Source organism: Pipistrellus hanaki (genome assembly GCF_964339955.1).
Source record: "Pipistrellus hanaki genome assembly, chromosome: 5".
Lineage (NCBI taxonomy): Eukaryota > Metazoa > Chordata > Mammalia > Chiroptera > Vespertilionidae > Pipistrellus > Pipistrellus hanaki.
This window is the reverse complement of record NC_140507.1, coordinates 47,423,438-47,449,085: the sequence shown is the minus strand read 5'-3', so window position 1 is coordinate 47,449,085 and position 25,648 is coordinate 47,423,438. Positions and strand designations below refer to the sequence as shown.

At 40.6% G+C, this 25,648-nt stretch overlaps 1 protein-coding gene across 4 annotated transcripts; it reads right to left on the bottom strand.

Annotated features, from left to right (window-relative positions):
* Nucleotides 1-4,133: 4,133 nt before the first annotated feature.
* Nucleotides 4,134-25,249, bottom strand: MMAA (metabolism of cobalamin associated A). Of its 4 annotated transcripts, XM_084883916.1 has the most exons (8): nucleotides 25,191-25,237; nucleotides 20,744-20,875; nucleotides 17,452-17,951; nucleotides 13,416-13,538; nucleotides 10,427-10,597; nucleotides 7,614-7,699; nucleotides 5,629-5,778; nucleotides 4,134-4,488 (listed from the first exon to the last, which is right to left on the bottom strand). In XM_084883916.1, exons 3-8 carry the CDS (start codon nucleotides 17,891-17,893, stop codon nucleotides 4,192-4,194), a joined length of 1,269 nt encoding a protein of 422 aa, XP_084740042.1. In that variant the 5' UTR covers nucleotides 17,894-17,951; nucleotides 20,744-20,875; nucleotides 25,191-25,237; the 3' UTR covers nucleotides 4,134-4,191. The 4 variants fall into 4 exon arrangements, with proteins under 4 accessions (XP_084740042.1, XP_084740041.1, XP_084740044.1 ...); XM_084883915.1 differs by lacking the exon at nucleotides 20,744-20,875 and having other exon boundaries at nucleotides 25,191-25,249; XM_084883918.1 differs by lacking the exon at nucleotides 20,744-20,875 and having other exon boundaries at nucleotides 7,614-7,630; nucleotides 25,191-25,249.
* Nucleotides 25,250-25,648: the final 399 nt, after the last annotated feature.

Here is a 25,648-nt window from a genome sequence, read left to right as displayed (position 1 = left end):
TCTATTAGATATTGAACAAGTCTATTGAAATGACTTACTTAGACTTCAAATTAGAGAACAGAACAGACTAAATTTATTTTCATAGGTATTTACTTTAGAATGTCCTAGAATGCTAAAGGCCTTTGTAAGTATATCATAGTTATTTACTCTAGAACATCCAAGAATTCTGAAGGCCTTTGCACTCATTCTTGGCTCTCATTCGATCAAATGCTTCTCTTCCTTGTCTTGGGCACTGGTATTCAGCGCTGATTCATATGGTCTGACTTCCAGGTTGAGAGTTTGCACTAGAAACTTTCTTTTGTAACTGAATATGGCAAGTTATGTTGCTGAGTCCCTGGTACGTTAAGTTTGGGGGGAAAAAATCTAATAAAGAACTCTGTATTGTGAGTACATTTAGTGAAAATAGAAGTTTTCAGAGTGAGTGACCTCATACCCAATACCACCAGCAGGTGGCGTACATATCACCTGATTGGGAGGAGGGGCCGGCAGGCCTTGACCAGGCTTCTGTCTAAACTCAAGGCAATTACACTAATACAGTGTTAAGAGATATTAATTAAAAGAGTGTCGGGGTTAAGTTTTAGACAGTTGGAATACACATGTTTCTTTGCTATGGGACTTACAGTCTTTACTATTTCAATGTTCACGGTCTTTTGAAGGGACCTAAAAAGTGCATCATTTCCTAAACTTACTGGACCACACACCCCTTTTGTGGGGTAGGGAGCATCTTGGGGTATTGCTGTTCTATGGAACAGTCCATGAACTGAAAAGGCTAGAGGTTTCTACCACTAGGACAAGGGCTGGTATGTCATCTATGGAATTTACTAGGTCTTGACCAGATCTCCAGCCATAACCACTGACAGCCTGGCAAGAGGTTGGATCAAACAGTATTCTTTTTTTTTTTTTTAACTGAGACGTAACATCAAACAGTAAAGTACACAATTACACTGATTACATGTGTGTACATCCATGTAACTATTACCCAGATGTATCATTCTGGTCCCTTTCCAGTCAAAACAGCATGTACACACACACACACACACACACACACACACACACACACACACACAAACACACTATTTCAGTTTCTATCACCACAGACTGGACAGTTCAGGCTGCAAGCTGTGGAGGCATAAAAGATTATGGTCATCAGGCAATACATTTTCTTTAAGAGCTGGTTTCTAATCCATGTAATAGATCACTAAGCAAAGAGTTAGGAGAAGTAGGCTTGAGTCCAAGTCACACTGGCTGCTTAAGCAAATCACTTCACCGCTCTGAAACCCACTTACCCACCCAGTAATTTGTTCTGTGGTGGAAATATACGTCATGCCTGCCTCACCCAGGAACCTGAAGAAACTTGACCCTACAAACTGCTCCTGCAGTATAAACTGTATTTATACTTCACTTACCCCCTGAAACAGCCCACCACAGATTTCCCTTAGTGACCTCTGTTGCTTCCCAAAAATAAACAGACCCATCCTATTTCTGTCATGAATTTGAAATTGGGAACCAAGAAACTATGAAGTATTGAAGTGCAAACTGGAGTTGTACAATATGGGACAAAATTGGAGCTGGGAAGGCCCTCATGACTTGTGTGTTTTGGTACATATTACCAACAATTAGGTTAATAATTAGTCAACCCTTTCTCCGAAGTTCACTTTTTTTAGTATGACAGTGATTTTTAACTGGTGTGCTGCAATGCAATCCCTGACTACTTAGTCAGGGGCCCTGACCTCTTTACCCTTAGGTTGGCAAATAAAAAAATGACAAAAACCAACACAACAATAGACATCCGGTGTGAATAAATACCTATTCTCCTTGTCAGATCAGCAAAAAACGTATTTTTTGGTGTGCCACAGAATTTTGGCAATTAGTTTATGTGTGTTTTGAGCTGAAAAAGATTGAAAATCGCTGGTATAACACATCAGTAACACCTATTTATTTATACCTTACCTTATTTCAAGTATTTGGAGATTAAAGTATTTGCAGTAGACGTTTGTTTTGCCTGCCTGGCATTCTACTCTATTCTGTGACTGACACCCCACCTATTTTGAAGACTGGGTCCTTCCCCAGCTCCAAGTGTTTCCTGTCAATCACAGCACCCCACACGCCGGCGGGGTGTGGAGACGGGCCTGTGACCTTTTCAGGCAGACCAATCGAGTGCTTCCCCGGCTGTGAGCTTACTTGTGAACCAGTGAAGAACCTCTGGAGCTTCCAAAAATACTTGGGAGAGGACTTTCCAGGGGACCGGGACCCTTTGTAATGTGAGGGAATCCCAAGCCAGCCAAATGTGGGTGTAAAAGCTAATGTGACTTTATTCTTAAGAAGAACGTGTTGATCATTGGGTTCCATATGTAGCAGGATTTGGTACCTGAGTATGAGCCTAATAAATAACTGTCGTGTCATCCATCATGAGATATCGCACTATAGAATTCTAAGATAAGCCAGAGCTCTGAGAATGCAATCATACAATGTCCTCTGTGTTAGTTAAAAGCAACAATAATAAGAATTTAGACTTGCTGAGAGTAGAATAGTTTATTGGTTTACATGTGCCCTCACCTCTTTCCATCAAGATGCTGAGGTCGCTAAGGAAAATAAAATACCCCAAGATTGCCTTTATGTACCAAAGTTTCAGGTATGTATTAACGTACTTTGACTCACACTAGCATCATTTACATTTTACAGTACAAAGTTCACTATTTTCTGGGGGAGGGGGAGAAACTCAATATTTTAGAACTACTTTTGTACCAACTCTAATATTTTGTCAGACTTACCACTAGTGCCAAAAAAGTAAACTTATATATGCCTATGGGTCAGGATTATCACCAAGCATTTATGTCAAATGGGTTTTAAAAAGTTCATAAATTTAGTAACCAATTAACCAAAATACTATTGTGGAAGCAAAGAAAGACAAATAGGCTAAAATTTCTTTCAGATTGTTCCTTTTTAAGAAAAATTTCAACTTCATCATTTTTCATTTTCCTTGCATGACATGCTACAACCACGAGTTCCCCAGCTTTTGTCTTCAGTGTAGCCAGGGCAATGGCTACAGAGCTCAGGGGAGGAGGTGAGCAGCCACACCTAGAGCAATGACGAAGAGAAAGTTCCTTGGAAGGCTGTATGGTGATCGCTAACGTTCCCGGCAGCAGTAACCATACAAGGAACAGTAGTCACTTTAATGGAATTTGGTATGGTTTTTAGCAACATGCCTGACAATTCTGGAGCTCAGTTTGGAACATAGCATATTTCTGCCTACCTACCTAAATTGGTGGTAATTATGCTTTTGACAAAGGCGAAGTCAACCTATGAGGTTTTCTTCAGAAAAGAATTATCCTTCTAAGCTGGAGGGAGACTAATTCATTTATCCTCACCATTGGTAGGGACTATTGGTAAATATTAATTTAGCACTATGTTATTTAGCATTATGTTAAATAAAATAGTCCTTTCAAAAACTCTGGGTGGACACTGTTGTCAACCCCATTTACCAACGAGGGAAGTGAGACACAGGGCGATTAAGCAGTTTGCCCAAACTAAAATTAAATGGTGCCAGTCTGTATTATAGGACAGAGACCTGGCAGGGGTGTCCAAGTGTAATATTTCTAGCAACACCTACCAATTATTGAGAGCTAACCATTTTATAATTTCTCCTTTAGTTATTCCAATAACCCTATAAAGTAGCTTTTCTTACCCTCATTTTCAGATAAGGAAACCTGAACGTTGTGCTCACATCACAGCACATTCCAACTGCTTTGTCATGCGTGTACATGGCCATTTCAGAAATGCTTGGAGCAGTCACTCATGATTTTCGGCTCTTAGAAACCCTCTGTGTATCGTTCTGGCCTCAGAAATGTGGTGACTCTTTGCTTCCAGATTCTCTTGAAATTCCCAGAGAACACAGAATCAAAGGAGGTACTTTAAGGTACACGATCTACCACTCAGCTTTCTCTGCTCCTGACTGATGAGAAGAAACTATTTTACAGGCCACCGTGCCGGGTACAAGAATAGAAGGGAATAGAAAAAAATGGAAATCAGTAAAATAGGCACCTTACGAACACTGTCCGACCACCTGACCTTGGCCATCCACATCTAACATTCTTCAGTTTTCAAGCACGGTTCACAAATAGGGAGGCCGAGGGCACCACAGAAGCATCACTTTTAATATTCATGACATGATATGTACAATTACCGTGTAGCCTACATCTCATTAGTCTCTGCTTTAAAAGCTTTCAGCAACAAGTCTGCTGCTAGCCCTGGGGAGAGGGCCCCGCTGAGCACCTTCCTTTCCAGGAGAGGAATCTGGCCCCGCACGGTGGGGTGGGTCCTGAAGTGTTCTAGCACGCTCTCCTGAATGAGGTTCCACATCCAGATTTTCTGCTGCTTCTGTCGTTTGGATGTCAGCTCTCCGCTGGCAAGCATCAGTTCCTGGAATTCTCTCATTTTATCCCACATCTCAGCGATCCCCTCTCCAGTTCTGGAAGAAATACGAACTACCTATTGAAAAGGGAAAAACCAGAACTGTGTTACTTAAAATGATAGACCACACTTTCATGGGACTCCAACACTTGCCAATTCATTCTTACAGTCTAAGGACCTAGGCAATGGCAAGGAGACATTTTATTGATGTCAAAGTTAATATACTGGGAAATACACCAAGGTAACTTACTAGGATTCCTGTGCACAGCAAAAATGAATTACTGATTCAAGGTCAAGTTTTCTAGCCCAGAGATTTATTTGGATATAGGATTGCTCAGATGATCTTCAGAGGCATCCTGGGAAACTGTGAGAGGTTCGCAAGGATGAGAAAGGCCTTGCTAGGTAGGTTTCTTTGAGGCCTGAGTGCCAGGAAATGAAACCCAGTTGAGCAACTCTGTCCAAGCTACCTGACTCAGCAAATGTTTAAGAGCAGAACATCCAGCACCTGACTGCTCTGGACCAACACACACGTGACTGGGGGAGGCTGGGAGCTAAAGGTAGCTATGTCATCACTGCTCTCACTACAGTGATTACAGCTCAGTCTTTTTTTCAATCCTCACCTGAGGATATGTTTTTATTGATTTTTAGGGAGAGAGAGAGAAACATTGATGGATTGTCTCCCGTATGCACCCTGACTGGGGATCAATCCTGAAACCTTTTGGTGTGCTGGACTTTGCTCCAACCAACTGAGCCACTTGGCGAGGGCTAGTTTAGTCTTTAATAACAGAATCCTCCTGCAGATAAAGCTGCCCACGTCAATATTATTGCATCACTTATTACAGGATTTCCCTTTTTCTTTTCCCTTATTGAAAACAGAACCCACCAAGCATAACGGGAAGTTATCACTTCAAAAGCCTTTTCTGTCGTACTCAAACTCTATTATAGATCATCAAATCATTAATTACTCCATAATCTTAAGGATAGTTCCTTTCGGAATGGATCTGCTATCACTTCCAAATGGCTCAGGTCAAGCATTAAGCAATCCAATCTATTACCTCACATCTAGTTGTTGGCATCTAGTGGTTAAGGAATTATATTTAAAATCATGACTACAGACTAATAATTTTACATACAAGCAAAGATTGATTATATGTCTAGCTGGGAGCTTCCAACCTCTAACATGCCCAGTGAAAAATGCAGAATGGAGTATAAGCTCACCCTTGGTCTCCAGACTTCTGAACGCTTGCGGAGTAATTTCAGTGCACTCACATACTCTGCTTGTATCCTCCGAGCTGGCACAACCAAGTCTCCATCAGACTTGGTGATAGCTACCAGATCTGCCATCTCAATAATACCTCTTTTGATACCCTGGAAAGGAGAAGAAAGTGATTTATCACAAGTATTTAATTTAACTGTAGCAAACAAATGGGACACCTATGGGTACTAAGGTTTTGAAAGTCCTACACTTCATTAACTAATGTCTTCTCTGCATCTTCCCAAGCCCTGGGTACCAGGAATCACATTTATTGACAGAAATTACTCAAAAGCATCACCTCTGGAATATGAAAGTCATCTGTAATGCCTCTCTTCAGTTTAGAGCCTCACCTGCTGAAATGCATTCAGAATTAGAGTAGATATGTCATCAAGACACATGGCAGGAGACAGGCACATTGTCTCGTGAAGGATTCTTCTCATGTGCTAATAATGCAAGATGCAAAAGCACCCATCATTGAGGTGCTTGAACAGAAAACACCTGTCACCACATCTGTTTCTGGAAACAAAGTCTGTGAAGTTTTCCTTAAATGTACACAGCGTTGTTGTTTTTTCTAATTTGCTGTTGAGGAAAAATAACCTGATGACTAAAAATGCCTCAATCTCTTTATTTAAATTACATTGCATAAAAACACTGGAAATCTAAGGCCAAACCTTATTTGAAAAATGTAGATTTTTCTATCTAATATCAATATTTCTTTTCAAATATTTTTAAATGTAAATTTCAATTATTAAATCTAAGTTAATGTTTCTAGTTTGCAGCATCCATAGTCTGCTGTCACTGTTTTTTAAAATTATACAATTCGGAGGGAGGTACTGTATAATAAAGAATTTATCTGTTCTTTGTCCAAGGTTCCTGAGAAGTAACCTCTAAGCCCTGGGAATTTCCTGAGTGACAGGCGTGTCTGTATTATTCCATGGGTGCCTGGACTATTCCTGAGTTCAGAATGGGAGCTGCCCACACGGGAAAGGGCAATCTTGTGATGAGAGGGTTGGGCCCTTGGGCCTGACCTCTGGGGAAGGATGGGGGTGGGGAAGGGCCTGGGGACTGAGATCAGTCATGTGGACAATGACTCGGTGAGTGGCGTGCAACTATATTAAAAAAAAACCCTGATAAGAACTCCAGACACCTGATGCACAGGTGAACTCCCTGGCAGGAGATACGCATTAATGTGCCAGAAGGGAATGTGTCCTGAGGACAGAGAAGCTTCAAGTCTGGGGACCCTTCCAGACCCCTCTCTGTGTCTCTTCGTTTGGCTGCTCCTGATTTGTATCATCATAGAACTGTGACTGTCATACAGTGCTTCCCTGAGTTCTGTGAGTCATGCTAGTTAATCATCAAACTGTGAGAAACCCCCCCTCCCCCCTATTTGTGGCCAGTTGGTCAGAGCCATGGGTGGGCCGGGAAACCCAAGCCTGCTGCTGGTGTCTGGAGTGAGGGCGTCTTCTGGAGGACAGTGCCCTCCACCTGGTAGGCTGCCAGCTCCAGGTGGTCAGTGCCGGATTGCATTGCAGCAGGAAAGCAAGAATCCTATTTTATAATCCATAAACCATGGTAGCGGGATCCCGATAAAAATCAAAGTGGTACCTCAGGAGGAACTTCTGAGCCAACTGTACTGCAAACACCATGTCACAGCGGTCCCTTCCTGTCGGAGCTGCCCATATACTACCTCACTCCCACGTTCCATGTGAAAACATCCACGTTACATCATTAGCTCAAGGTCATAAATTCTATTACTATGGTTGGGAAGAATGTACAGAATCTGCCTTTGACATGTATTTCAGCCAATGTGGATGCTGCTGTTTCTTTCCCCACACTAATATCAACTTAATTTACAAAAATAAAAATTAAAAAAAAATCCACAGTTGAAACTTGCACTTTCAGAGAGGTGAGCTTTGTGTTTTGGGGAGGAAAAAGTCAAAACAATTACCTGCAATTCATCCCCTCCTGCTGGTGGCAGCAGTAAAACAAACATGTCAACCATATCAGCAACGGCAAATTCCGATTGACCCACACCTGAAATTTTAAATCACAACCATACACTAAAATGTTCACAGTAATTTGACTTTTTCAACTACACTGACCATCATTTCCATTCTGCTTCATTCACTCATTCAATCAACCTCTCAACCCGATCCCCCTTAAACACCCACTTCTGCAGGACTTATTACACTCTCACCCTACAGCACACCTGTCGTCCTTCCGTTCTCCTGTCCTTCCCGTTAGTCTTAGTCTCTAAAAGAATGGGGAACCCCGAGGCCTCCACTCCCTCCTCACTCCTGTGGATCTCTCCTGGTTTCCCTTCACCAGTGAGCAGCTCGATCACTGTGATTCTAACCTGCACTGTGCCTACCAACACATTTTCTTGCCTTCTCATCTTTCTGCACCAGCCCTACAAACCCCTACCCGGGGTCCGTGCGGTTATCTGGCCTCTATGGCACGCTGGAGAAGCTGCTCAAGTGAGGATCTAAAGCACCACTCTAAGTTCATGGGTTCCAATGGCTCCTGCAGATTCCTACGGCCCTGTAAAAGCAATGCTCCTAAAAACCCTCAGTCAGCTCCTTCCCATTTCTCACAGTGGCCATACAGTGTCCCATAATCTCTCCATGTGATGACGACCCTCGCACCTACTGCACAGTGAAACGGCAGCAAGAACTTCCTCAGCTTCTCCCTCTCCCCTCCAGCTTCTGGCCTTCCCCTCCAGCTTCTGCCCCTTCCCCTCCAGCTTTTCAAACTTCCCCTCCAGCTTCTCCCTCTCACCCTCCAGCTTTTTCCTCCCTCCTCCAGCTACTCCCTCTCACCCTCCAGCTGCTCCCTCTCCCACTCCACAAATAAGCATATGTGAAACAAACTCTGCCTCCTGCTTCCTCTCCATTCCCAGCATTACAAGCACTGGCTGATAGGACCCTCTTTTCTGCCCTCCTCTGGGGTCACTCTGCTTTGTCTCTAACCCTGCCTATCCCTCTGCAGGAGCCTGTCCCTCAGCACATCATGTAAATTGTACTCAAGTCTTTCTCATTGGAAAACAAAACCAAACCAAACAAAAACAGACCAAATCTCTCAAACTCCTCCAATCATCACCAGATTTCCCACCTTCTCTATAGAGCTAAATTTCAAGGAGAAAAAAGAAGCAATACATGCTCATTGTCTTCATCTGACTACTTCACATTAATCTCAATCCACTTACATGGGATTTTCACATCCCCTGCTCCACTGAACTCCTCTCAAAACTCTCTCCTTCCTCAATGTGGCAGAGACTTGCAGTTGCCCATTCAGCATTTATTCTTCCCTACTTCCTGGCCCCAGTGTTACTAGGAGACCATGCACTTGGTGAGAGACCATATTCTCTCTCCAGACCCCCTTTCAGCTACAGGTGATAAACGTGCGGAAGCAAATCATTAGATGGGGTTTCCAGGAAGGTGTACATTCTTCTGCCTGCCTTCTCCCTTCCTTATCGCCTTTCCCCTTCCTTCTACTGGGAACATGGATGTGACAGCTAGTGCTTCATCAGCCATCTTTGAACCGTGAACAAGTGCTAAGAATGGGGCATTGAGAGCACAGTAGAGCCCCCACATCTGCTCAGAACACCTGCCTCCAAGCTTCTTTTATTTGCAAAAGAAATACAACTCTTTCTCATTTGAATCACAGTTATTTTGAGTCTAGGACAAGCAGCAAAATGCAACTTCAAGGTTTGGGTTTGTTTGTTTTTTTAAATATATTTTTATTGATTTTAGAGAGAGAAAGGGAGGTAGATAGAAATATTGATGAGAGAGAAACAATGATTTGTCAACCCCTGCATTCCCCCCACCCACCCCCCACCCCACAGGGGATAGAGCCTACAACCCAGGCATGTGCCCTGACTGGGAATTGAACCGTAACCTCCTGGTTCATGGTCCAATTCTCAACTACTGAGCCACACTGACTGGGAATTTTAGGGTCCTCTTCTCTCTGGATTCTCCGGTTACCACCAGGGCAACTTTCCCTCCATCCAGCCTCAGACGGTAGAGTTCCTAGCCTAGAGCCCCATCTCTAGTCACATCCAGTCTTCATTCACGCTGCTCTAAGCATCCTGAGCACACTTCCGTCCTCTGAATGGGCCACGTTCCCTGGCTCCTCTATCTTTGCAAACGCCCTTTAGCCCATACTTTATGTAACTCCAATCCTTTCTTCAAGATTGAGTTCAACAGTCACCTCCTCTGGAAGTCTTACTTGATACCCCAAATCTAAATCAGGTTGTGTCACAAACATTTGTCATACAGTAACATAATAGATGGTCTCTCCATAAGAATGTTAATTCCTTGGGTTTCTATTTCAGTATTTTCATCACATAAAATTATGCAATAGGGATATAAAAATGAAATAACCATGGCTCTGTATTCAACAGCCACCCAATTATAATAACTTTGTTAGTGGACATTGCAGACATCTGAAATGTGCTTAAACAAAATAGGTGTCATGTTAAAGTACAGTTTCTGTAGGTCATCCTGACACTTACAGGTCTTCTCTGACACTCATAGCCCATCAACTGTGCAACAGTTATTCAGATACATGGCTTATTTCTCTTTTCTCTAAGGGCAGGATTATAGCCTATATATTCATATCTCTATACAGTCTGAGATATCTTGAATTTAATTTTGCTTTTAGTAAATATCTGCTGAATAACCAATGAAATTAGTTGTCACTCATCTTTATACAGAGTTCAATGGAACAGAATTTTGTTAGGAAACAGAAAATCACACTCACCTACAGTTTCAATAAGAATGATGTCATATCCCCCTCCTTCACACAACAGAATAGCTTCATTAGTAGTCCTTGTCACGCCTCCCAAAGTTCCTCTAGTAGGAGATGGTCTGATGTATGCATTCATATCTCTTGATAACTCAGTCATTCGGGTTTTATCCCCCAAGAGTGATCCTAAAACACAGTTACAATCATGGAACACCTATAAGGGACAGTGATCAATGAGCCAAATGTTTTATGACGTTTCTCCCAAACCCTCAAATTGTATTTCATATCATTGAGCTTTCCCCCCACATAGTGTATACAATGCTCCCTTATTTATTTATTTATTTATTTATTTATTTAGCATTTCTAGCTCCTCAAAACCTATAATGACTAGAGCAGGGGTGGGAAACCTTTTTCTGCCCAGGTCCATTTGGATATTTATAACATCATTCCAGGGCCATACAAAATTCTCAATTTAAAAATTAGCCTGCTGTATGTGATCAAACATTTAATTAGCCCACCCCTAATGCCCTGGCAGGGCCAGACCAAATGATTTTGCGGACCGTATGCAAGCCGGACATTCCCTACCCCTGGATTAGAGGTTCAAATCCAGGTTCTCCAGCCTGACACGGCCTGTCCTATTTCAGCTTCCACTAGGCCCCAAACCAATCTTGCATTCCAGCCAGGGTGGTTTCTTTACTGTCATCTTAACATTATGCTTATGATTCTCCACTGGGGGTGATTTTGCCCCAGAGGAAATTTGGCAATACCTAAAGATATTTTTACTTGTCACAACCGGGGGTTAGGGTGCTGGTGGCACAGGGTGGGTAGAGACCAGGATATTGCTAAGCATCCTGCAACACAGGATAGCTGCTGACACCAGGAATTTCAGTGCCACGGTGGAGCAGCCTGGCTGTAAAGTCAGCTCCCTGCCCACAGGAGCATGTCTTACATATTTTGTATGCTGAATGCTTGTTCACAGGAGGCAATTAACTTAACTGCTACGGTGATTTACTGCAGTATTTTGGCAAACATCAATATTTGCAAATTCTGCAGGACAGAAAGCTCTGGAAGTACAGAAATCACCTTGAACATCTTTCTTTTAGCCACATATGAACATCTGAGAATGCAGTGCTGTTCTAATCTGAATTTTAATTTTCACTCTGCCTAAGAGCTAACTTTCCCACATAAAGTTGATGCTAAACATTAAGCACTTGCTGAAAAAACATGATCTTTTCCCTTATGGTCCCAGTGTAGAGTTCTCATAGGTTCTAATTCTGGAGCACAGACTCACCACATGTCTCAACTACCTTATTTACTGCACATGAAACTTCTTTCTAAAGTAATTTTCTGCATGAAATCCTCTCTGTAAGTCAACAATCTGCCAAAGCTATACCCGAAATCACTAGCCTATGGATCCTAACACACTGAACTCCACATTATGAAATTACTCTCCCATGTAATTGTCTTTGCCAGTGAATCCAAAACTGTGGGGTGCAGGCCCTTAGGAAGGTCTCAAAGCTACTGCAGGAGGTACATGAATGCAAAGCACCAGGTTTGCTTCTCAAATGTACATACTGTTGTAGTAATGAGGTAGAAATCTGTACTTATAGTATACTGTATATCTGTTTATTTATTTTTTCTTTCAACGTCTATATTTTGTTTTTGTGTTTGACAAAGGTCAGGTTATGCAACTTGGATCAGACTATTTTATGTCACCATTTCTGCTAGTATTTCCCCAAACTATTATTTTCTTCTGCTATTGTACGTATTCTAGAGTATTATTGGGGGGGAGGGGGAGGAGGAAGGGTAGCCTTCTCACCTATATGGAAATGAGGGCCACTCTAAAAAATTCTTCATTCAGGTATATACCTTTAACAAAGTTCTTAGACTGTAAAGAAGACACTACACTGATATGAATTTTATCTTAACCTCGTGAACATAAATTCTATTTTATAATTAACCTTTTATTATAGTGAATCAAAAACTGAATGTTCTCAGCCAAATTTCTCAATGGGTGGTAACATGAATTGTTGTCAACCTCTCTATTAATACAAAGCCCCAGAAATATGACTATATTCTCTTTACTTTTTAGCATTAGAACCACAGAATACAAAGCAAACAATTCCACACAAAGCACACGGTACTTCCTCATTCACAACACACACTACTTTGTAATGGCCTGTGTTTCTCTCATAAGAAATAAAGCTCCATAAAGCCAAGAGGACTGTCTTATTCACTGTTAGATGATACAGTACTTCCTTGCATAATGCCTCACCTAGAGGAGGCACTAAAATACTTGTTCTGTGGGTAACTATAATGTGAAAAGCTTAAATCATCAAGGGGTAAGAGAAGAAAAACCTTTCCTATTTATATAGAACGCTTTATGTTTTCCTTAAATGATCCTTTGCAGAACTACCTTTATTCATTTATCTCTGATGAGCTGCAAATTAAACTGAGTGACTGCATGACCTCGAGTCAGTAAGTAACTGCTGAGCGAGCACCCTGTGCAGTGCACTATGCTAAGTGCCGTAGCGGGACAGCGGGATACCACATGGGCCCTCTAAGAGCTTTCTGTTCAACTGAACATGTCATGTAAACAGGTGACAAGTTATAAAGCTATAAGGTGTGTTTTGTTTGTTTGTTTGTTTGTTTGTTTTACACTTGAGATGTTACAACAATAAGAGGAAAATAACAAATGAGGAAGGACCCATTTTCTAAATTGTGTAGAAGCTGATGCAGCCAGGAAAAGCAGGAGGGAAGCGGGAGCCTAGCCTCAGGCGTGATCAACACTAGTCTCTAAGTGCCCAGACCACTCCTGGCCTAACCTGGTCTACAGAGCCCAGTACCTCCTTCAGTCTCCACCTCACCCCCAGAACTCCCTTCCTTCAGTGAGGCCAAACTCAGCTAGAGGGTAGAAGTCACCTGACTGCCAATTCCCACTAACTTATAACAGGGAGCCCCCAAGCTCCTGCTCTGCAATTTAAGAAGAGTTGGCAATACTCACCACCGCTGGTACAAGAAGAAGGGTCCACAGCCAGCACAGACAATTTGTGCCCTCTCTCAGTAAGCATCTTTCCAAAATATTCTATAAAGGTTGATTTTCCAGCACCAGGGGGCCCAGACAGTCCTACAGTGAAAGAGATCTTCTGATTTAATAAAATAAATGATTTATATTAAAATGTTAACTTCCTTCTGTTTCTAATTTATTAAAACCTAATTTATTAATAAATTTATTGTATTTTAACATTTCCGAAAGCCGTAAACAAAAATCCATTTAACTATCTAGTTCCTAAGTAATAGAGATATGGGAAGGAAACCATTCTGAGTTCCCTATGTTCACCAAATTTGCTTTTTAAAATTTCAAAATGTGATCTCCTTTTTACTATAATGTAGATCTTTGGGACAGACTTCATCACCTATGTTATTAATTTGCTGAACTTCTACATCTGCCTACCTCTCATTATGATCAGTAGTTATTCCACCTACTTATCTTCCTATTAGAAAAAAATACCTCATTACTCTAGAAATTGCTAGTGATTGAGAAAATAATTTTCTACTTATAAATTTTTCCCATTTCGCCCATAATTCAAAGAATCCTATATAATAAAAGGCCAATATGCAAATTGACCGAACAGCAGAATGACCGGTCACTGTGATGCACATTGACCACCAGGGGGCAGACGCTCAGTGCATGAGCTGCCCCCTGATTGTTAGTGCACCAGAAGCTGGGCTCACAGCTAGCAAGGCAGCGGCAGCAGTGGGAGCTCCCACCTCTGCAGCAGTGCTATGGATGTCCAACTGCCAGTGGGGAGCAGGCCTAAGCCCTCAGTCAGACATCCCTCAAGGGCTCCCAGACTACGAGAGGTTGCAGGCCAGACTAAGGGACCCCCTCCCCCAACCCTGCGCTCAAGTGCACAAATTTCGTGCACCAGACCTATAGCATAATAAAAACTGAATCCTGAAAATTATTTGTCTTAAGAAAGGCAGATGGTATTATGCTAATTAAGTAAGTCAGGCAGAAAAAGACAAACACTATATGGTTTCATTTATATATGGAATCTTTAAAAATAAAAGTACAACAAAAAACATACACAAAACAAAAAAAACAAAACAAAACAAAACAGACTCATAGAAACAGAGACCAAAGGGATGGTTGGTTGCCAGAGGATGGGGGAATGAGTGAAAAGGGAAAGGGGAATACAGTCATTAATGTTGTGATAAGTTTACACGATGACAAATGATTACTAGAATTAAAGGGGTGATCACACTGTAAGGTATAAAATTATTGAATCACTACATTGAAACTAATATAACTACTATAAGATTGTAAACCAACTACATTTAAATAAAAATATATATTTATTGAATAAAAGGAAGAGAGGGAGAAAGGGAAGGAGGGAGGGAGAAAACCCCCCTACTTGCAGAGTTAGTAAAGCATGGCAGGTAAGAGCACAAACTCAGGAGCCACTGGGCCAGTTCTCTTTCTAGTTCTGCCTTTGATGAGCGAGGTAATCTTGGGTAAGTTACTTAACCCTTCTGTACCTAAGGATGTGCTGCAATAAAATGGATATAATAGCACCTATCTCTTCAGGTTGTTATAAGGACTAGATGAGTTAATATTGACAATATGTTTAAAACAGCTCATGGCATGAAGTAAAAGATATATAAGAGGATGTTCAATGAAGTATATAAAACAAACATTTAATTGTAACTATATTCAAAAGTATGTATGGCATATATAGCATGCTTGGTTCAGGGCAAGTTTCTGTCCTAAACCTCTATGGGTGCTCAATAAATGTTTGTTGCTTTTATTTATAATGGGAATAAAGTAACTGCAACAAAGACACAGGTTTATTGGGCTCATAAGGGCAAAATGGAAGAACCCAAAAGGCACTGAGAAATGGCAAGCTGCCAGTCACCTGTGAGTTACTGGTTAACACCAGATATTTCTGGGACATTTTTTCTTCAAAGACTCTTTAAAGCCTAAGAGATAAATACTTTGTCGTCACTAAAATTTCTTTAGGAGTTTGCTAGTTTGTCTGCATAAAGATTATTAACACCCTGTGTAGTATTCTCAAAGAAAGAGCTCCCTCAGTGAGGGCAGAAGAATAAGATGTAAGATGTGTGAAAAGTAACATTCTTTTTAAAATTATCTTTAAAGCATTTATGCCGTTACCCTAAAAGTTAAAAGGTTTTAATCCCCATATTGCCAATAAATTGAAACATAAAAGTGTAATGTAATGTCAGTCAATTTTTATGTATACTTAACTCATTCCTCACAAAATATCTGCACTTTGCCCACCACTGTAAATTATTTTTAGTGAGAGGGTTGGTTGGAATCACCTAGTTTGCCATCATGAACAGCTCTCGTGCCACCCAAAACTGACTTGCTTAAATCCTGATAAACATATCTAAATTGTTTTTAAAATGCATAATTTCAAAAATACAATGGGCTTATGTGCAATTACAGGAACAAGTGAACTATTCAAGAAATCAAATGAACATTTACTATTTTTAGACTGCAAATAAATATGGTCTCCCCTTTAAAATACATTTTGGTAATGAGATGGCTGTGCTTGGAGCCAAACCACTCCCAGAAACTCTAACAAAAGTACCTGAGAGAAGTGAGACTTTCCTAAAGAAAGACTAATGAAACATCTAAGAAGTATTGTAGAATTTTAAAATGTGACAAGGATGATTATAATTGATATAACCACAAAAATTGGGAATTCACTCTACACTAGTAAGCTGAAGGATTACCAAGACTAAATAAACTAGTTAACAGTTCTTCCTATTCATATTTCTATCTGGGAGACAAAACAAAATTTTGCTAATAGAAAACTTATATTATTATTATTTCTTTTTTTTTTTTTTTTTTTAGGAGAGAAAGAGAAACACGGATGTGAGAGAGACATTAATTGGTTGCCTCCCCTACTCACCCTGGCTGGGGATCAAACCTGCAACCTGGTATGTGCTCTGACTGAAAATTGAATCCACCACCTTTCGTTGTACGGGATCATGCTCCAACCAACTGAGCCACCTGGCCAGGGCCTTATGTTATTCTTTTAAAATACAGAGACTGGTTCAAATGACCAGAAATCTTTCTTCAATATACCAAGGCTAATATTTACAGTGCAAAAACATTTAAAATTCCTAACATCAAAACAACGAGATACCATCTCACACCTGTCAGAATGGCTATCATCAACAAATCAACAACCAACAAGTGCTGGCGAGGATGTGGAGAAAAAAGAATCCTCAGGCACTGCTGGTGAGAATGCAGACTGGTGCAGCCACTGTGGAAGACAGTATGGAGTTTCCTCAAAAAGTTAAAAATGGAACTCCCACTTGACCCAGTAATCCCACTTCTAGGACTATATCCCAAGAAACCGGAAACACCAATCAGAAAGGATATATGCACCCCTATGTTCATAGCAACACAATTTACAATAGCTAAGATTTGGAAACAACTTACATGCCCATCAGCAGATGAGTGGATTAAAAAAACTGTGGTATATCTACACAATGGAATACTACGCCACTATAAAAAAGGAGGAACTTTTACCATTCGCAACAGCACGGATGGACCTGGAGAGCATTATGCTAAGCGAAATAAGCCAGTTGGAGAAAGATAAATATCACATGATCTCACTCATATGTGGGATATAATGATCAACATAATTTGATGAATAAGAAAAGATGCAGAGACAATTGGCATGGGGGGGAGGGGGGTGTTAGAGAGCAACCAAAGGACTTTTATGCATGCATATTAGTATAACCAATGGACACAGACACTGGGGCGGTTGGGTCTTGCCCAGGGTGGGAATGGCTGGGGGGCGGGGGGTAGAGAGGGGTGTCAAGCGGGGGAAAAAGGAGACATATATAAAACTTTAGATAACAACAACAACAAAAATTCCTAACAAAATTCTGAAAAGAAAAATCCCCATTAGAACACAAATTATTTAGACTTTTTTTTTTTTTTTTAATATAAAACTGAGAAAAATATTTCCTGGACAGGTTAAGGAAAAGAAAAGACTGACCCACTCGAAATGCCCGTGGCTTTCCTTTATTTAATTGTTCTTGTTCTTTGTGGTAGGCCAATACTTTCTGAAGAAGCACCTGGGCCAGCTCTTTTTTCCTGTGGTGAGTTGATTCTATAAGAGTTATGGCCTCTGCTAAACAGGCCCTTTGCCCTTGGGTTAGACCAGTATAAAGTTTATCCACAAGTCTTTGTTCTTTATCAGAAAGTCCTTCTGTGTGTTCCTTTAAGGTTGTCTGTACACATAATTGTCTCTTTAAACCATTTGACAGCAGCATCCACTTTGTACAAGGAAGTCCAAGAGAATCAGATGGCCGAGCACATGGGCCTCCTAATCCGAGATGAGTTCTTGAGTGCAAGATGAAGTGGTAACGTCGGAAAGGTGTTCGCAAAAGGCCTTTCAGGAAGCACTGGTGAGGATGTAGCAGCACCGGGATATTCATTTTGTTTGCAGCTGAAGAAAACACTGGACTTTTTTGGCTCAATGTGATTTGAAACACCCTAAAAACAACAACAACATATTTTTGCCAGTTCAACATACAATTAAGATGCTCAAGTGAAATTACAAGGTTTAGTGTTTTTGCTATATTCTAAAACACACAAATCAGGGTTCTTGGTAGTACAAATGGGTGAAAGTTTCTTACCAATCTTGAGAGAAGATCCCTCCTTGCCTACAGTGAATATTCTGAATAACCCAAATCATGGAACTACTGCTATATGGTGAAGGGCAATGTACATACATATTTTATTTTAAACAGAAAACAAATTCATACACACACACACACACACACACACACACACACAAAAAAAAAAAAAAAAAAAAAAACAAACAAACAAAAAAAAAAAACACTTTAGGGCAGAAATTTTACATCATGCTTATTTTCTTCTGACTACAGATCTTATATTCACCTTAACAATTTTCTCAGATCATACCCTGTTCTGAAGGTTATTCAAAATATTATATTTTTAATTTTTTTGTTTGGATTTCTTTTTAGAAAGAGAGAGGGGGGGAAAAAAACACATCAAAGTGAGAAAGAAACATCCCTGACTGGGATGGAACTTGCAATGTGGGCATGTGCCCTGACATGGAATCTAAGAGGTGACTTTGAAGCGTGGGACAATGCTGAACCAAGCCACACCAGCCAGGGCCAAAGTGTTTTCTTAAAAAAATCCCTCTGATGAGAACTAGTCTCAACACAATATAGGTGACTAGTACTGCAGGCACTTGAGGTATAAATTTAGATAGAGTATGTATTTAATAGACTCACTCTGTAACACAGATATTTGCAAAAGATGGCCTAACATACACACACAAGACAAGCCTTCATGTGAAGTGAGCTGTGAGGACTATTCCAACCAGATCAGTGTATCTCAAAGTATAGTCAGAACCTCCTGGGTGCTTATTTAAAATGCACGTTCTCAGCCCCACAAATCAGAATCTCTTTACGTAAGCACACTATGGGATTAGTTGAGGATCCTTAAATTTACTGACCTTCTCCACTTCAAAGCTCAGCATGCTGAGAGTCAGGAAAATGCAGAAGTTGTGAACCTCAGTAACCGAGTCTCTGCCACTTACGCTATTATGATCTTGGGCATCTTAATTAACCACTCTGTGCCTCAACTTTCTCATAAGAGAAGAGGTAAGAGAATAGGATGGCTGTGAGAAGGGAACAAGTTCATGTAAAAAGCTTGGAACAGTGCCTAGCACACAGTAAGAGGTCAATAAATGTTAGCTTTTATTATTATTATACCAATTTACAAAACTTTAGTAAAAAATTAGGCCATAGACCAAGTTTGCAGTGGCAAACAAAAACTTATAGATTGCCTACCAAATTTGGGTTTATGATTATTTGAAAATTTTGGTTTTTAAGTACCTTATGGCACAATGAAATAAATTACTTTATTTTATTTCTGTATTTCAAAGTACCTCTAAATTGTATTTCAAGGCCAATCAACACAAAAAATAATTTTAGCTAAATAACATTCTATTGGGAAAAGAGAGAAATGTTTTACGTTTGTTTATTTGAACAAAAACTGCTCAACATTCTTTTGTTTGGGTGGGAGAAAAAATAATGTCTTCTGTTTGTATAAAATTAGTTTTATTTTAAAGGAATTATGTATTAAAAATGTGTAAAAATGTTTCTTAAAAACAATTTTAAAACAGTCATTACTACCCTTGACACAAACACTCAAAAGGACATTTAAAACAAACAAAATATAGTTATTTTAATAAAACTCTTTAAGATAAAATTTAGAATTTTTATAATTTTAATGAGAAATATTTAATAACTATTCATGACTCAATTTTTATCTTTGCCATCACATAACTTTCTTCATTCTGCATTTATATTTCTTCATTATATGAAAATCAAACTTGATGAGTCCCTAATTTAACCAGTTATTGTGACCATCAGTATCCAATCAAAGTATATTTATATGACATTTTCTAAATTAGATATAAATTAGCCTATATACTCAAACACCTAGTAAAAAGAAATACGTGCAAAGTTCAAAAAAGTGATAATCATGTTTTAGCTATGTCTCTATACACAGAGGTTCTATCAGAATCATTATCTTAACGGCTAGTAACCATTTTAAACCATGGTATTGGTTTTTTGTGTGTGTGTTTTTTTAACTATATGCTACAACAAAAATAGATGTCGGGGAATGCATATCTTCTACTTTCTTGCCTGCCAAATTTCTACCTAGTTCAAATATCACCTCTCCTAAAATAGTCTTCCCCACCTTACCTAGGCATCAATGCTCCAAAGCCTTTACTCACATCTCAGGTAGAGTATCTGTCATCTTGTGTCCTAATTTACCTATTTATAGATCTCTCTCACCAAATCTCATCCCTCATCCCAGCTGATAATCCTCCCAGAGAAAGGACAAGATCTTCTTGATTTCCTCGGGATCTAGCACAATGCTTGGCGCATGGTAACTGGTTAATAATTTTTGTTAAAAGGTTTGTGAACAGATATTCTATCTACTTTATGTTGATCTACTGTACCACAAAGAAAAATTTGAGTAATAATCTTAACCTGAGAATCTTGACTAAAAATATTCTACTGTCTAAATTCCCTGTTTTGAATCAAGGTATCTTTTACATTAGTTTTCCAAAATAGAAAGACAGGTTTATAAGGAAGAAAGTTCAACAAGAGCTTTACCAGGTGAAAATATGCCCACTTATGATAATGCAAGCAAATAACATTCCCTAAGTAAATGGGGCAAATAAAAAGCATTTAATGAATAGTATATAGATTGCTCTAACATTTAAGATAGTGATTTCTTACAATTTAATTGCAACCTTTGTCAGAAAAATCTGTCAGCCATCTGGCAAGTTCATGGTTTATACTGAAGAGTTTATCATAGTTTGGGATAGTAAAGTTCTCTGCCCTTTGATGCCAACACAAATCTTAAAAGGCCTGTAAGTGAAAAGAGACAGGAAAAGGATGATATCATTTTTTTTAAAAAAAAGTTTAATATTACAGTCCTAAAAATATGGAATACTTCAATTTGCATGTCATGAGCAGTGGCTATGCTAATCTTTCCTGAGGATGATACCATTTTACTCCATTCTTTTGCCCAAACCAAAAAGCTATCCAGATGTATTATATATAGTTCTAGGTTTTTTATACCTTCCAATCTCTCCCTGGGGACTGATTTTCTTGGTGCCCCCAAATCTGTGGACCATCTGAATGGCAGAGCAGCAGCTGCTGCCTTTTACTGAATGTGTGTTATGTGTGCGACATTGTGCATGCATTTCCTCAGCTAAGCTCACTACACAGGTGAGATTCTGTTTCACCGGGGAGGCTCAGGAAGGTCACACTGACTGACCAAGGCCTCTCAACTAATGGCAGAACTTGGGAAAAATCATGGATTTCAACTCAAGATTGTTGTATAAAAAAAGGAGTGGTGTCACATCACATCAAATAACCCTTTCCCTTTGAATATGGAATGATGATGGCAGGCTGTTTACATTTTCTGTGTAAACCTTATCAGTAGGAGATCTCAATAATATATTAGATGACAGAACGGGCCAAGTTTCTAAAAAATGTTGTGTTTTTTGCTCCACGAAGAGTAATTCACACTGATAACTAAGAGCATAACATATTTGAACCAATTAACCAATCAGACTTTGAAGGAGTCTATAATTTTTTTAAAAGCCAATTTAACTCAGCCTATATGAGCAATTTTCTAGCCTTATATATACATCACAGGCACAGCAGACTAAGTCTACTGGAGTGGCAAAATCATAGAGGTAGGGAGAAGGACTTCCCACCCGCTTGTGTAACTAAGCATCTATTCCTGCTTCCTTATAGGAACAAATCAAAGAACTTGGCCAATAATCAAATCAATCTGTTTCAATGAATTTCCAGGATCCCTGGGAATATAATTTCATCCTACCTGAGCACTACCAAAATACAAGAGAAATTCTGTAGCATTTACAACATTCAGTAAGACACCTCAAAGCTCTGCCATTCCTAATAAACCAGAATGTGAATGTATTAATACACAATAGAAAGCATCAAGTGGGCAAAAATAATGAAATGGGTTGGTAAGCGCAGCCTCTTCCCCTACAAGAGGGTTCTCTTGGACAGCAGCGTTTTAAGATTCACATTTGTTCTCCCCCAAAATATCTTTTATATCCATTCCCTTCTCTCCAACCTCATTCCCACATTTCTCTACTATAGTGGCTTTTAAACTTTGACCATAGTCCATAGCGAGAAATACACTCACATCAGTCAACAGAGAGTCATATAACTGAAACAAGTTTCACAAAACTTCACATACCCCTATTACATGTAACACACCTTGTCTTTTTTCTACTCTACTTTTTAAATGTAGACTGCAACCTGCCAATGGGCACAACCCAATCTACTACAGCCATCTTTACGACCGTTATTAACTCACCTTCCATACTAGCACTCCTCTACAGCAGTTCCCTGGCTCCTTTTTATGCCACTTCAGTTGTCACTCCTGTCTCCTGTCACCAAGTACCGGTCACATCCCTCTATTATACCGTAGCAATGATCTCACTATTTTGTGATCATTTTAAAAAAATCAGCCTTGCCTAGCTGCTCACTGAATGAATGAATGTATGCTATAATTTTGTACAGGTCAATAATTCCATTATGTTAATTATTCAGTCAACTGATGTCTGAATACATACATTTTTTTTCCTAGACTTTAAAGTAAATATATATTTATTCTAAGAACTTCCTTTTTAAAGTCTGGTTTCAATATATGGATATTTTCCTTCATTAAAAATTTGCTCAGCAGCAGCCAGTCTGACTTGGGATATTTGTCTTGAAAGGGATCCAATGAATATTTTCAATTCCAATAACTACTCTGGCAAGTCAAAGCATACAGGATTTCCAAAATCAATACATTAGGTCAGTGTCCGAGGCACAGCACAGTTCATACAGGCAATGCAGTGTTATACCATGTGTTTCCATTTCTCAATGCTAATCACTTTTGATTTGAAGATAAGCTGCCAGATGCCATTAATCTATTCAGCATCTCCCACCACCTCCAAAGAAGGCTCAAAGAAGGCTTTACTTTCTCCTTTTCATATAATTTCAGGAAATGTTAGTAGGGCAAGATGACTTTTTAAATAAGCAACTTTTAAATAGGTTATTGTTATATAATAAGAGTAACACAGGACACACACTGAACTCATGCAGGGAACATTCTCAAGTTCCCTGTCTATTTTACCTTTATCACTTTTCCCAATTTTTACTTTTAGGTTTCAATCTACTTGGGAAGTCTGTTTTTCTAAATTCCATCACCATTTAAATGTTTTCGTTTCTGCTGCTACTACCTTAGTCCAAAACTGAACTAGTTTTAGGGAGCTCCTAGATTAGCCTAGGCAACCTGGGCAACCTCTACCGCTCTCCACATGAAAATATCAAGATGAACACATCAAGATCACAGTGAGTATCACATGAAATAGTGTGCATGAGAGAGCCTGGCACCAAACAGGCTCTAACTAACTGTAAGGAACCTTCTCTCTCTCTCTCTCTCTTTCTCTCTCTCTCTCTCTCTCTCATCTCATCTCATCTCATCTCATCTCATCTCATCTCATCTCATCTCCAGGCTCCTGTGTTAGACTTCACAGTAAGATTCATATTGAACCATGAATGTGATGGATCTTATAATCCACATAAAATTCCTCCAAAGGTTCCCACGCCCTGGGAAGTCGTTCTCAAAGTGTGGTCCCAGACCAGCAGCATCTGCATCAACTGAGAACTGATGAGAAAGGGAAACCCTCAGGCCCTACCCCAGACCTTCTCAATCAGAAATTCTCCAAGTGGGGGTCTGCAATCTCTTTGCCTTCCAGATGATTCTGATGTATGTTCAAATGTGAGAAGCGCTGACCTAGAATAAAGTCCAATCTGGCACTGTAGTTTCCCAAACCAGTTTTCTTCCAGTTTTCTGTACTTGCTTTCTCAGACCTATTCCAAGGAAAGTTTACTCATTATCTCTACTTACTTTCCCAACTGAGATTTTACTCACTTTTTATGTCCTCTCCCCTCTAAGACACCTCTGCTGTCTGACCCAACTTAAATCCCACTGTTTTCTTAAATCCTTACCTGATCATCCATTTCAAGGAATTTTTTTCTTCGTTCAATACCAATTATTTCTGAATACTCTGGTGATAATCTACAAAGTCACAAATTGCCTGTTCCTGGCTCATAAAGGGGGTGTGAGTAAATTGATTGCCAATAACATTTTTTAAAAATTTTAATTACATAGGAATATATACTTTCAGCCTGTGTTGGGGATTGCACCCACATGGCAACCATCAGCTGAGAGGCAAATGTTTCAAGCACTCACCACCACTTCCCAAGGCAAGCACAGGTGTTCTTTAGGCAACGTTGAATATCTCAAACCATGATTCCCTTTTCTTATTGGTCATGTAACTTTTCACATGTTTATTTTTGTTTCTAATAGAATACAAGCCTTCAAAGAACTGAACTGTTTGTTTTTCTTTTCTTTCTTTTTTTTTTTTAATTCTTATTGCGTTAAACAAAAAATGATGTGACGTGCTTATTACATAGAAGAATATTCTGGGCATCCTGGACGACCCCAAAATGATTTAGAACCTGCACAGACACCTTCAGGAAACGTTTCGTTTTTCTATCTTCTTGAGAAAGAGATAACCTTTCTTTAATTTTGTTTTCTAAAAGTATGTGTACGAGGGCACAACTCTTAAGAAAGGTTTTAAAGAAATATCATTTGGCACAGGTGGTCTTTCCATTCCTAATGAGAAATGCAAATTATCTGACTACAGTATGCTTGCTGGAAGAGACTTAGCCCTGTTATGTTATATCCTGGATTTCACTTCTTACAAGATGAGTTTTCATTTTACCTCTGGCAGTAGCTACACTGGACTAGGGTGCTTTTCGTGGACTCATGCTACAGTCAACCCCTCGCCGGGTTCGGCAGCGGCAAGGAGCGAGGTTTGTGGCACCATGATAACTATAAACTCACAGACCTGCCCCAGGGATGAAAACCTGTGCACTGTGGTCAGAGCTCGTCCTTCTTAAGGAGAAACGGGGAACCTTCCCTTCGAGCGCACTTTGCCGACGCCTGCCGGTCCATACACCCGCACCCTCCCCACACCACCCCATTCAATAGCCATCTCTTCCTTCCCCGACCCCAGATCCTCCAGGGGGCGCCCCCGAAGCCGACTGGGCACCCTCCGGCCGCGCACAGCCCCCGCCCCATACTCACCCACCAAGGCCGCGGAAGTGCAGCCCCGCCCCGGCCCCGCCTCTTCCGCCGGCCCGGCTCGCCCCGCCCCTCGCTCTCCGCGGCGCGCAGGCGCAGCGCCCACTGCCGGGCGCCGGGGAGCGAGGGGCAGGACGGGGCGTGGCCGGGTCCCGGCGGACGTGGCCGCGGGCTGCCGGCGTGCGGCGGGGACGTGTGACGTGACGTCCCGCGGGACAGCGGCGCTAGTTGTCGCTGAGTGGGGCGGGGGCGGCGGCTGACGGCCTCTCCGGGGGCTTTTGCTTTGCTGCGAGCGCAGGTTGGCTCGGTTTCCTGCGGGGCTCCGGGGGCACGTTCATCCCTCCCCTCCGGGCCTTGGCGCGTCGCGGGGCCGGGGACACCGAGCCGGAGTCCGGCCCGGGCTTCCCGGACGCAGACCCCCGCCTCCCGCTTCCCAGAACCTTCACGTTCGGGGTCGAGGG